Raw genomic sequence first — 14,054 nt, forward strand, 5'->3', positions numbered from 1 at the left:
GTCGCAATTTTTCTCTTAAAGCCCCAAAACATCAAACATAGGGGACTTCTCCCCATTTCCCCTCATGTTTACAAAACAAGTCCAGTTGTAGGATAGTACTATAATTGGTATTTCCCCCTGGCGGCCAGGTTTCCTCCTCCAATTTGTACTCAGGCCAAGCCTCCATGCAAAAGAAAGTGAGTTGCTTTTTCAGAATGCATCCCAAAGGAGTTTGGCATTGGTTGGGGAATTGCTCAGCTATAGAAAAAAGGGGAAAAGGCATCCCTTATCTCAATTTCCTATGACTGGCCAGGAGAAAACTCATCTCCTGACCCCAATTGTTGGCCAGGAGAAGCTTCATCTCCTGGCCCTGCATTTTGGCTGGCTATGTGAATGGCAGCCAAAAGCCCTGTCAGTCTCGTGAGGTGCTGGGAGGTACTTTTACCCGGGCTTGACCCTACCTCTAAGAGCTGGCCTGTCTTCCTCACTTTTTCCTACCCCTCCATTTCCCACCTGCAGGACTTTGGGGGTATCTACTATAAGCAAGACTCCCTTGGTTGTAGAAGGATGCACTAATTTTATTTTGGCCCAACAGCAATTTACATATCGATTATCAGCTGTTGAAGGGGGGTGCTGTAAGGGCCAAAGTCAAGGTCTAGTCCCCTGCCTCTTTCAGTAATGCCCACATAAATATGTTCCAGCTATGTGGGTGTCCATTTTAAAGTCACTAGATTGGTACATGTCAGCATACACTGAGCTAAGTGTAACAAAATGGCTCCCATGTGTCCCGGTAAAAGCCCTTCATGTCATAGTCATCCATCCTTCAGGCATGGGGTGCATCCATTCCTCTGCTTTGCAGAAACAACACAAATGTGGAGCATTTGGAGGCCAGCAGTGAGGGTATCACTGTCATTTCCCCAGTTTTTGGATCAAAGGAGGGCAATTATAATCTTATATCAGTGTATATCATTTTAACCTTAGTCCATCCTGACCACACATAAAATTCCTTTCCAAAGATTTCCCTTCATGAACCTTCTACAACTTTTCTTTGCATCCAAATTTTGTCCCAAGCCATCTCTCTCCAAAGAACCAGTTTCACTTTAGGACAAAATTACTTCCTTTTACTTCAACAAAAATGTATTTCCATTCCTTATGTTGTTCTTACACATCTACTTTTCTTTTTTTTTTTTTTTTAATTTTTTTTTCAACATTTATTTATTTTTGGGACAGAGAGAGACAGAGCATGAACGGGGGAGGGGCAGAGAGAGAGGGAGACACAGAATCGGAAACAGGCTCCAGGCTCCGAGCCATCAGCCCAGAGCCTGACGCGGGGCTCGAACTCACGGACCGCGAGATCGTGACCTGGCTGAAGTCGGACGCTTAACCGACTGCGCCACCCAGGCGCCCCTACATCTACTTTTCTATATACAGAGTTGCTTTCCTTATATCCATCAGTCTTAACCACATCTATAGAATTTTAACTCTTAGAAACATTAGTCTCCAGTGAAAACTCAGTAGTAACCAGTGAACTGTTACATCAGAATTCCTTAAATGGCAAACTTATGAATCAATAAAGCACAAAGCATGTTTTCCAACAGACCCAAGTATCCTTAGTTTTTCTGCAATAAGTCAAAAGCACAAACCTATGTTTAGTTAATAATGTTTCAGCATTCCATCCAATTTGGAAGAGGCCTAAATGTCCAATGAATTTAATCCAGTTTATCATCCAACAAAAACTTTATAGTTTCAGGTTATCAAAGACCTGAAAGCTATCTTAATGATTACCCATGAAAACTTTGAGACAGACCAAATTAACTATCATTTTAAGTCATCTTTTTGCTAGCAAACTGCGACAGACATAACATGAGCTTATTTGACCTTCAGTAAACCTAGGTAGAAAAAGTTTTTTGGATTTAGTGCTGATTAGAGTTAACTCTAAAGACATGTCTATCTTAATTAAACCAATAAACTAAAATCTGTTTAAATACTGAATATGTTCCACCTGTGTCCATTTAAAAGTCAATCAATTTGTTCACCATTGTCAATTTTTATCTGGGGCACCAGTGGGGAAATCTGAAGTAAGCGGTACAAGTAAGGGGGTGTTTTTTGCCCCCTGGACAGCAAAGGAGGAGTTAGAGCCAGTGGTCCCTGAGGCACCAAGGATTGTATAAGAACCAGTTTGTAGGCCGCACCCAAGGTGGGGCAGAAACAGGAATAGAGAGGGGAAGATGAAGAGGTGAGGTTCATAAAGAAGCCTGGACACAGATAAAAGCCCAGAGGGCTGAGAGAGAGGTCTCCTGGTCCTGCAGCCTGTCAGCTCAGACAGATGAGCAGATGCAGATATTTTTTTTCTCCCACCAACAAGTGGAAATGGGCAGTCCATGTCAGGCCAGAAAAGATGGGGAAGTTCCTAGAAACAAAAGGAATTTTGGCAGCTGCTTGGGAATATTCCTTACTTAAAGTCCCCATCCCGAGGTAGACTAACCAGAGACAGTTGGCTCTAATTATCATCTGCATCTTGAGGGAGCCTGCCAAATGTCTTCTCTCCCATCCACTCCATGGACATCAGGAGCAGGAGGAGGGTGGTGAGCCCAGGTGGCATGGAAGTCAGTGCTGCTCTCTGCTCTGGAAGAGACATTTGAAAATCAAAGATCCAAAAAATGGGGACCTGGGAGGTGAGCCATGCCAGAGTGTCAAAAATGGAAGCAAGCACAGGACTGCCTTCCACTGTAGTTAGGAAACTTGTGAGTAAGACCCCTTGGAAGTCATCCAGATAACTCCTGGAGAATATCCAAGGGATCAGTCCTGGGCTCTTCCACCCATTTCCCAAAGGGAGAGGCTGGCCAAGACAGAAAGAGAATTCCACTGGTTACCCAAATGGATGATCAGGGATCAGGTCCTGCCAAAGGCCTTCAAGCATCCATCAAAAAGTCGCCTTGGTCAGGACCCATCAGTTGCTGTTTGGCCTCCCCTGAGCCCATGCATCCAGAAGTTTTTCTCAAAAGGAAATTGGGGCTCCACCACACTGACATTCCCAATTATATTGGGAGATCAGGTGCCCATTATTTAGTTTGAGAGTTTTATTTATGATAGAAAGAAAAGGGGGGGTGCTGGCTACTCTTAACTTATGGTTGGAAGACATTGATATCCCAGACAAGCCCCCAAAGAAATGCTGTAGGATTTTTTACCTCAATACCCAGGTTTTGTTGTCTCACCACTTTGAAGAATGAAGAGGCAGACACAGGATGAGAAGCAGGAAAAAGCTTATTAGAGTATAAGGTCAGAAAGGAATAGTAGGAAAGCTCTTTTTGCAGAGAGCGGGTATTTGAAAGTGAATGCCTTTGACTACAGGCAAGGGTCCATGTTTTATAAGGTTCTGGTCGCTCCCCATCCCTTCCCCCTTGTTCCTTCTCGGGTTCTTCCCTTATTGGCTTGATAGCTCTAGGTGCTGGGTTGTCCATTCCTGATTGGCTCATTTCCATTGTATGAGGGGTGGCCTATGGCCACATCATTCCTTGTAGGTCTACTTATAGATGTTTTATTATCTACTACTTATTTTTAGTCAGGTCTTTTGTCAAATTATTGAGGGAAACCTGAGGGGGAGTAGATGATATCTGTCACATTCTTAAGAGGAACTTTATGCCCAACGAGCTTTGCTGTGGTCAGATGCTCCCAGCATTGTTCCAAAACATGTGTTTTTCCCCACCCAGGGACCTCAGGTCATAATCTTTCCCTCTCTGCCTACTAAATCCTATCTTTTCCTATCATAGCTGGCTCGCCCAAAGAGGGCATGGAAGCTCTGTGCGGTCGCACTTCCCCCACCCGCCCATACTTTGCCCTGTTCATCTCTTCCATTTAGCTGCTCCTGAGTTGTATTCTTTTTTTTTTTTTTTTAATTTTTTTTTTTTCAACGTTTATTTATTTTTGGGACAGAGAGAGACAGAGCATGAACGGGGAGGGGCAGAGAGAGAGGGAGACACAGAATCGGAAACAGGCTCCAGGCTCTGAGCCATCAGCCCAGAGCCTGACGCGGGGCTCGAACTCACGGACCGCGAGATCGTGACCTGGCTGAAGTCGGACGCTTAACCGACCGCGCCACCCAGGCGCCCCAACCTGAGTTGTATTCTTTATCATACAATTGTAATCATAAGTATAGTGCTTTCCTGAGTTCTGTGAGTCATTCTAGAGAATTATTGAGCCTGAGTGGAGTGTCTCAGGAACGCTTGAGTTTGTAGTTGTTTAGGCAGAGTGCAGGTAGCTTGGAGACTCTACTTGTGACTAGTGTCAAAGTGGGAGCAGTCTTGTGTGACTGAGCCTTTGAGGTCTTAGGTTCAAATTTCAGCTCTGCCACTTATTAGCTATGTGATTGTCACAAGTAGCCCAATCTTTCTGAACATCAGTATTCCTGTCTATGTAATGGGGATCATAGTAGTAAGTATGTCATTGGGTTGTTCTGAAGCTTGTATGAGACAATGCAGTAGAGTGCTTAATACAGAACCTGACACATTTAAAATGCTTAATAAATATTAGCTATAATTAAAAAATATTATTAATAAAGAAAGCTTTGTGCCAAACCCAAATCACAGATAATGTTCTAGGTAAATATCTGTGCCTGTGTCCCCAGGCATAAAATAAGAAACAGATTTCCTTTCTTAAAATTTCTTAAAACACAGAAGAGTCTGAAGAATGAACAAGAGCTAGAATTTAAAAGCTAAAAGAGGGGTGCCTGGGTGGCTCAGTTGGTTAAGCCTCCGACTCTTGGTTTTAGCTCAGGTCATGATCTCCCAGTTACCGAGTTCAAGCCCCCAACAAGCTTGTGCTCACAGCACGAAGCCTGCTTGGGATTCTCTCTCTCTGCCCCTCTGCCCTGCATGCACTCTCTCTCAAAAAAAAAACAAAACAAAAAAAAAAAACCAACAACAACAAAAACCCCCAAAAAGAAAACAAAAAAATAACAACAAAAAAAACACATAAAGTTGAAAGTAAACTTTTTTTTTTTTTTAATCTAAAAGAATAAATGAGAACTACAAAACACGGCCTTGCAGGGCACCTGGGTGGCTAAGTCGTTTAAGCTTCTGACTTTGGCTCGGGTCATGATCTCATGGTTTGTGAGTTTGAGCCCCACATTGGGCTCTTGCTGACAGCTCAGAGCCTGAAGCCTGCTTCGGATTCTGTGTCTCTTTCTCTCTCTGCCCTCCCCCACTTGTGCTTTGTCTCTCAAAAATAAATAAATGTAAAAAAAAATTTTTTAATAAAAAAATAAACATTAAAAAAAATTTTTTCAAAGCATAAGACCTTGCATAAATATTTTTTTTCTCCTAAGTTCCTAGGTCCTGAAACTATTTTGCAAGCCTCTCTAGGTGAAAGATTATGTGGCTTCATGAAGAAACTATCTGGGAAAAGTTGGAGAATAAACCAGCTGGAGATACTGATTCAAGCCATTGCTTAATATTTTGTCTGTGCTTTAAGGCACTGAATAGCTAAAATCACTGAGTTTGCTGCTAAGGGTTTTCTTTATATTGGTCTCTTGGACTGTTTCTGAAGTCTCCCCAATGTCCTTCATGGAAAAAGTAAAGTCAGAGTCCTCATACCCCCGCAGGACCAGGAAGCAAGAAATCAAGGAATGTGGAACAACAAATACACTGAATGAAAGAGGCTGTATTTGCTCCTGAAGCTTATACAATTGCTCTTTCTCCTTTGCTTTTCTACCCTTTCCTCTCCTCATGTTCAGTACTTTCTGGATTTTTTTGATTTGGCTGCTAAGACCACAACATTCTACCTCTGCTTTGACATGTTGTCAATGCAATACTGAACTGTAAATACTGCTTTTGTGAAATGTCTTTATTCTGTCTCAATCTCTGTAAATTACACTTATGTTGAACATGCCAGTTGCCTTGTCTAGCTTGGCTTTGTATCTTTACAAGTTTATCTTTAACCCACTTTGCAGGTCATTTCGAAAGCTCTACTGATACGTGTGTCCTGGCTATTAGCTCAACTCAACTAATATTTGCTTGTTAGGGAGGCAATAATTTGCCTCAAATTGACTCAGAGCAGATGGATCTCAATGAAATTCCCTGCTAATTTTCTCTCAAATCTCAAGACTGACTTTTTAAAAAAATGACCTTTATTTAGAAAGGGAACCATGAGGAGCAAGGATAGAAGCTGACTGGTTTGTGGCAGAGACAGAGATGGAGAAGCCTGAGCAAATGCTCCCAGATCCACTCACAGTAGCCATCTCTGAAATAACACCACAACAGTCTAAGAGTTACATTGTTTCCCTTTTTAAACTTTCCTGTGGGGCACCTGGGTGCCTCAGTCAATAGCTTCCGATTTCCACTCAGGTCATGATCTCACAGTTGGTGACTTTGAGCCCCGCATCTTCTCTCTCTCTCTCACCTCTGTCTCTGCCCCATCCCCTTTCATTCTTGCTGTCTCTCTCTCTAAATAAGTAAAAAAAAAATTTTTCTTGCAACATACAGGAAATCCTTGTGATTACTTTTTATTATGGTAAAATATACATAAAATTTACTATTTTGAGCATTTTTAAATTTTATTTTATTTATTTATTATTATTATTATTATTATTATTATTATTATTATTATTATTTGGAGAGACATAGAGAGTAGGGGAGGGGCAGAGAGAGGGAGACAGAGGATCCAAAGCTGGCTCCTCACTATCAGCATGGAGCTGGACACAGGGCTTGAACCTACAAACAGTGAGGTCATGACCTTTTTAAGTTTTTTAAAATTTATTTATTTTGAGAGAGAGAAAGAGAGAGAGAGCACGAGTAGGGGAGTGCAGAGAGAGGGGGAAAGAGAATCCCAAGCAGGATCCACGCTGTCAGCACAGAGGCCCACACAGGGCTCCAATCCATAAACTGTGAGAACATAGCCTGAACCAAAATCAAGAGTTGGCCGCTTAACCAACTAAGCCACCCAGGTGCCCCTTATCATTATTTTTTAAAACATTGACAGTATGTTAAGCAAAAGGAAAAATTAGTCATCAATAAGCCCACCACTCAAAGATAACCATCATTAACAATGGACTGTTTATTCTTTCAGATTTTCAAATATATCCTAATATCCATTAAAAAAGAAGTTAAAAAATATCATTTTAGGGGCACCTGGCTGGCTCAGTCTATAGAGCATGCAACTCTTAATCCAGGGATCATGAATTCAAGCTCCATGTTGGGCATAGAGCCTACTGAAAGAAAGAAAGAAAGAAAGAAAGAAAGAAAGAAAGAAAGAAAGAAAGAAAGAAAGAGGGAGGGAGGAAGGAAGGAAAGAAGGAAGGAAGAAAGAAAGAAAAAAAGAAAAATATCATTTTAGTCTTGTCATTCCCGGGCATCTTGGTTGGGGCTGATTCACACCTAAAGCAGGAAGATAGTGGCAGCAAAGAAGATGAAAAAGTCGCTGGAGTTGGTCAATTCTAGTTTCCAACTCATTATGACAAGTGGAAAGTACATGCTGGGGTACAAGCAGACTCTGAAAATAATCAGATATGGCAAAGTGAAACTGGTTGTCCTCGCCAACAACTGCCCAGCCTTGAGGAAGTCTGAGATAGAATACTGTGGCATGTTGGCTATAACTGGCACCCATCACTACAGTGGCAATAATATTAATTTGAGCACAGCATGGAAGAAATATTACAGAGTAAGCACTCTGACTAGCATTGATCCAGGTGATTCTGATGTCATTAGAAGCATGCCAGAACAGATTGGTGAAAAGTAAATCATGCAAAACTTTTCTTTAATAAAACTGACCAGAGCTTGTTTTAAAAACACTGTTAAAAAAATTTTTTTTAACACTGTTTAATCCTCTCAGGAAGGATTAAACACTGTCATCACCTTACTGACAGGTAAGGAAACTGAGGCTCAGTGAGCAGAGGCTGCAGCTGTGACTGAGGGAGTCAGTTGGGCTTGAAGAGGAGGCTGAAATATCTTCAAGCTAGAGCCAGTAACTTAGAAATCAGGTAGAAATGCAGGTTGTTCTGCAGATGAGGAGGCTAAGGCCCAAGAAGAGGACAGTGCTGGCTCAAGGTCATACATACAACAGGTTAGAGACAAATTTGGAACCAGAATTCAGAACTCTCTGATCTATGCTTTTTCCACTATGATACTGCCAAGGCTTGCCTTGCACCTGTGGTTCTCAAACTTTAGTGCACATCAAAATACTGATTATAGGAAAACCCTGGGTAAACCCACCCCTGGAGTTTCAGAACCAACAAATCCAAGTACAACTCTGAATCTGCATTTTAAGGAAACAATCAGGGGCTCCTCAATAACACTTTAGAATCACTGCCCTGGATCAAGGCATTTGATTATTAAGGGCACTAACTTCTACTGAGCTCCCCAAGTGTCCTTGGGAGCAAGAGACCAAGAGTTACCCTTAAGTCACCCGAGCACCCAACTTGAGCATGATTTGACATTCTGGAATGTCATCCATCTCTCACTCCAGCACCATAATGCGCATCTGCTCTTGGAAGATCCTCTCACTTTCTATTCTGGCCCTCACTGACTACAAGGACTGGCTGCTCTGCACTCTTGGGGGCTACTCTTAACACTTACTATGCACTGCCCATCTCCTGCTGGACTGCAAGGACCTTGAGAGCATGGACCTTGTAGAGAGCTCGGACCTTGTAGAGTCTACTCCATTCATTGATTCGACAGAGAACTTCTGTGTAAAAGGTAATATGCCTTTACTTTGCCCTTTAGACCAGATTGGAGATGCAGAAGAGCCTATTTCTCATCATCCATTCTTCAGTCCAGGCCAACAGTGGACCTTACTGGTACCACAATCCATCCACTCGCACCCTCTACAATCCATCTTCATACAGCAGAATTTAAACATAAATAGGATTGTGTCACTCCCCTACTTTAAGCTTTCCAGAGGCTTCTAATTGTTCTTAGGATGAAAACTGAAATTCTTACATTTAGGACCTAGGCCACCTGTCCAACACCACTCACCTCTGACCCTTGTCTTCTAGCTCTGCCCCTCTTCCTCACTGTCTGCTCTACGGTCACCCTAGCCTCCTTGGAGCTCCTCACCAGTCCCTGGCCTGGGATGTTGTCTGCCTCATCACTGACAGAGATGGAGTGTGAAGTGCAAGATGGATATTAGGGATCTACTTCTATAAGTGGAAGTGGGAGGAAGCAGGATTGGGCAGAGAAAGAAAAGCCATGAAGCAGGCTTGCCAAAGCCTCAGCCAACCTCCTGGGGAAGGCTTGGAGCAAATATTTCTCCAGCACTTGCTGAGTCTTGCTCTGTCACTAAGTTTAGGCTTCTCCAGTTAGGGTGTGATGGCAACCTCAGGCAAGGCAGTTCTGTGCAAGTGAGGCTGACACTGATGGCACTGACAGGTAGAGGCTGTCTGCTAACCACACCCCTTGGTTGAAGGCAAGTTCTCCCCTCCTATTTTTTAGGCAAGTTTTTCCTTGATGGGTGAGGGCACATCCCCATGTCTACCACATGGGTCAGTACTGCTATCCCTTATCATCCTGACAGGCTTCTGGGTAGTTCATAGGCTTCGTCCTCTGGGAAACCTTCACTCAGACCTCTGGGCTATAAGTGCTCATAAAACTCTGTCCTTTTTCTCCCCAGTAGTTATCACAGTTTGTAATCACATGCTTGTGTGTGTGTGATTATCTAACGGATGTCTGTCTTTCCTAAGACACTATATGTTTGTGCAGGCAAGGACCATCTGTGTGACTCACTATAGTCCCAGAGCTCAGGCCAGTACCTGGTACATGGTAAGGAATGAAGTAAAAACTTGTTAAGAAATGAAGACTCGTACCATGTCTTGCAAACAAATGACTTTCCCAATTATGTGGATCGTTAAGAGCTTGCTGTGTATTTGGAGTTCTCATCCAGCTCACAGGGAGGACATTCATGACTGTTTCAGGTTTTATCTTTAATATTTAGGAGCCTGCTCCTGCCCCACACCAATCTGGTCTAAAGGGCAAAGTAAAGGCAAAGTTCACACTATTACCACCATCAACATCACCACAACTATCACCCATAAGCCTTTTAAGGGCCCAGTGCATTGCAATGTCAGTGCAAATTTCCAAACCCAGAGAGCTATACGAGCCTGGTCCCTGCAGGTATGGGCTACATCACTGGGTTAGAAATCACAGTCCCTGCTCTACACCTAGCTGTGCCATCTGAATAAGTCACTTAATCTCTTTGAGCTTCACCTGTAAGATGGGGATAATGCCTGCCTTTTTCACTTCATTGATGTCAATCAGGTTCAAATGCAATGATAGATAGGAAAGTGCTTTGCAGATTGTAAAGCATGGTTCACAGGAAAGAAAGGGAGCTTTCTTTTCATGTAATCGTGACAGGTTGGCAAAGGACATAATTGGGACACTAACTTGTTTTCTACCGTGATGACGTGGGAGCCCACGTAGATGGACTGTGTGCTACGCATTGTTTTTCCCAGTTGTGCAAATAGATTTGTGTTCCCCTCTATGCCTGCCCTTCCTTCTACCTCCTCTGCCCCTTCTGATCAGGGGTGGAGACAACAGGAAGTACACCAACCCTTGGGTGAACAGTGAGGGACTGTGTTGACATCAGATGCAGGTCAAGGTTAAGTGTGTTTAGAGGTGGAGGGGTGTGTGGGTGTGTTTCTCCACAACTGGGCAGAGCAGGTGAGAACATGACGTTGAAGGCAGTGTAGTCCTTAGGGAAGCCAAACTCCCTGGGGGGAAATCTTTTACCTGGAAACTGAATACCTGGCCACTGAGACTGAAGCCAGGAAGAAGACAGTATAGACATAGGTGCTGGAGGTAGAACCATTGATGAGACGCCCAAATAAACTTCCAGGGTCTTTGGTGGGCAAGCCAGTTTGCTAATAGGAATATTCGGAGAGATTTTTGGTTTCTGCTGCTCTCTCCATCCCATTTACCCTTTTATTGGTAATCAATTTATTTAATCCAGGTATATGGCATTCTCTTGACAAGGATGAATAAGACTGACCCACAGCACTAGGTTCCAAACTTTTGGCTTTTTCAGTTACCTCACTGAACTTTCTTCACAGCCCCATGACGTAAAACTAAGCTTACAAAGGCTAGGTAACATGCTCAAAGTCAATCAAGAGGTAAGGGACTATATGTAGCTACATTTAAACCTGGATTTTCCAGTACCTTCTCCCCTACACTGCTATGGAGGGTTTTTTGTTTTTAAAGTTTGTTAATTTATTTTGAGAGAAAGAGAGAGAGAAAGCACAAGGGGAAGAGGGGCACAGAGAGAGGGAGGGAGGGAGAGAATCCCAGGCAGGCTCCACGCTGAGTGAGGACACCCACACTCACAATAGTGAGATCATGACCTGAACAGAAACCAAGAACTGGTTGCTTAACTGACTGAGCCACCCAGGTGCCCCTACACTGCCGTGTTTTTTAAGTTCCCCTCCCCCCACTCCTACTTTCACACATCTACTGTGAGTGTGTGTGTTTATTGGGGTGAGGGAGCTTTGGGCTGTTTTTCTACCTGAAAAACACCTAGGCAGTGTTTCCAAGATGGGAAGGGACCTTACGGGTTACTTAATCCAATTTACTTTGCAGATAGAGAACCTGAGGCCCAGAGAGGGACAGTGACTTTTCTCACATACTCCCTGGATTTTGGGGTCTCAGACCTGGTGTCTTCCAGTCCTATTCTTGCCCACCCTCAGGGAGCCAGGGTGCCTCTGCCTGTTAATATCTTTGCCAAAAATAATAGCTATCCTATGCTGAGCAGTCATTCTTCAAATATTTACTAGTGCCTACTATGTGCCAGGAAACTTTACAGGTGCCATATGAATAGGATGAACAAAGAAAACGGCCCTTCTTGAGCTTACATGGTGAATGGAGCTTAACAAGTCAGTAAGAAATATATAAATACGATAATTTCAGATGCTTGCAAGGAAATAAAGAGGCAATGACGGTGGGGAAAGACTCCAGATGGAGTAGTCAGGAAAAGCCTGACCACCTGGTACCTGCCAGGTGCTGATCCTTTAATTCTCACAATAACTCTTAAAATCTAGGTTCAGACCTCCGCTTTTCTAACAAGGAAACCCACATTCAGAAGGGGTAAGAGTGGCAGTGAAGTCCCAAACTCCTAACCTACCAGCCATTGTAGGGCCCTGGATGATGAAACTCCGGACGAGGACTGCACCATCTCTCAGCCTGCCTCCTCGCAGGTATTGGGTAGTGGGGGGAGGGGCTGTGGGAAGGCGGGATGCCCTCCAAGGAGACGCTGCAAATAGCTCTAAATTCGCAGAAGGCTGAAAGAACAGCCCCTGGCTGGCCCCAGCCCAACTCTGGCCGCAGCCCAACTCTCAGCACCCTCAGCGAGGACAAAGAGGCTGCCCCCTCCCACTCGGGCAGCTTCCGAAGACCGTTCCCGCCTCTTGTCCGGCCCCGAATCGGGCCGGCGCGGGGCACTTTGGGACTTGTAGTTGATCCAGTCCGCCACACCAGCTCCGGAAGCAGACTGGGGAACTACAAGGCCCAGGAGTCAGTGGGCAGGCCCGGGGCGGATCCGCCGGCTGTGGGTGTGCGATCGCTGGGGGCCGGGCTGTGCGGGCTTGGGGCGCTGAGATGCGGCTGCTGGTGCCGGAGCCCGGGACCAGTTTTAAGCGCGCGCGCTAGCGGGGCGCGGCGAGAGGTGGCCAGGCGGTGGCGACAGGCACGTTGATGCATGCGTTAGGTGCAGCTTTTGCAAAACTGCTAGGCTCTGCAGTGGCGCGGTGGAGGGTCCGAGTCTCCGGGGGATGGGCACCCAGCCCCGGAGCCAGGCTGGCACTGCTCGCTGAAAAGGCCCTTGGCTGGGTTTGGGGGCGGGGGCACTGGTGCTTGCCTTGGATTGTGCACAACGTGTTCATTCTTTTTCTTTTTGTGCCAAGGTTTTCCTGGGCGGGCGCGCGATGCAGCGGGCAGCGGCACTGGTCCGGCTGGGCTGTTGCCCTCGGACTCCAGGCCCGTGGGGCCGTAGTCAGAGCAGCGCGGCCGCCGAGGCCTCCGCGGTGCTCAAGGTGCGGCCGGAGCGGAGCCGACGCGAGCGCATCCTTACGCTCGAGTCCATGAACCCGCAGGTGAAGGCTGTGGAGTACGCGGTGCGGGGACCCATCGTGCTCAAGGCCGGTGAGATAGAGCTCGAGCTGCAGCGGGTGAGTGCGGGCGCCGGGCTAGCGGGGTGGGAGGGCCCTAGTAGGGCCCAAGGGGAGCTGAAGTGGGGTAGGGGGAGAGCAGTAGCTGCCTGCGCCTGGGGTCCACCCGCTTGACTTACTCCCACCCCAGTGGCCAGCTCCTTAGTTGGCTAAAAGAAGAATGTCCATCTCCCATCCCTTCATCCAGTAGTGCCGGGCACCTGGCACAAAGTAAGGCCCTTAGATACCGTTCACTTGTTGAACTGAATTCATCAGTTGTAATTGAGCGACTGTAGTGCCGGGCACTGCACGTTATGTGACTGTCCTACCCGAGTGAAACCAAGATCCATGGGGGGAGAGCAACAACAAGCAGTAGAAAAATAGACGAGAATTTCAGATAGTGAATAGTGCTTTGAAGAAAGTAAAAGGGAGGAGCGGTGTAAGGAGGTGCTGGATGAGAGTGGTGGGAAGGATATCAAGTTAGGTTGGAGGAGAAGGAGGAAGGCTCTAAGACTTGGGTTTGTTCCCAAAGCCTTTCCTTTCTATCTGAGACCTTTTGGGTCATTCTGCCAGTAATGATTTCATGACAAGAGTGGAGGTGTGGAGGAGGACCTGAACAATTCCTTCCTTTAGGCCCCTCACTGGAACCTTGATTAGCCACCACATTTTGTTTTCTGAGGACATATTCGTCCCTAATGAGTAGTCAAAATCTTGGGCCTTTGGGGCCTCGGTAGGATGGCTCTGGGACTTTTTTCATCTCAGTGGCTGGCTGGCTAGGATCATGGCTTTAGTTTATAGTTGCTGTAAAGTGACCACATCCCCAGAGGTGATTTCTCCCTCCTTCCAACCGGGTGACTGGGTGTTTGTGAGAGATGCCCCTGTAGGACACCAGTTCTAATCTGAGTGGAATTTAGGAGGCCATGTCAAGAGGGGCAATGTAAAAAAAAAAAAAAAA

General features: G+C 45.4%; 2 protein-coding genes across 2 annotated transcripts in view; both read left to right on the forward strand.

The window, feature by feature from the left end:
- Positions 1–280: 280 nt before the first annotated feature.
- Positions 281–7,754, forward strand: LOC121010045 (60S ribosomal protein L30-like). Its single transcript, XM_040443450.1, has 2 exons — positions 281–399; positions 7,356–7,754. Exons 1-2 carry the CDS (start codon positions 281–283, stop codon positions 7,708–7,710), a joined length of 474 nt encoding a protein of 157 aa, XP_040299384.1. The 3' UTR covers positions 7,711–7,754.
- Positions 7,755–12,520: 4,766 nt separating this feature from the next.
- The window catches only part of GPT2 (glutamic--pyruvic transaminase 2), a 34,368-nt gene continuing 32,834 nt past the window's right edge, over positions 12,521–14,054 (forward strand). The window contains exons 1-2 of the mRNA XM_040497921.1: positions 12,521–12,639; positions 12,857–13,120. Of these exons, the coding sequence (XP_040353855.1) occupies positions 12,878–13,120 (243 nt within the window). The 5' untranslated portion in view covers positions 12,521–12,639; positions 12,857–12,877. The remainder of the gene's footprint in view (positions 12,640–12,856; positions 13,121–14,054) is intronic.

This window comes from Herpailurus yagouaroundi, unplaced genomic scaffold (genome assembly GCF_014898765.1).
Source record: "Herpailurus yagouaroundi ecotype Mexico unplaced genomic scaffold, PumYag 190, whole genome shotgun sequence".
In the NCBI taxonomy this organism is placed as follows: domain Eukaryota; kingdom Metazoa; phylum Chordata; class Mammalia; order Carnivora; family Felidae; genus Herpailurus; species Herpailurus yagouaroundi.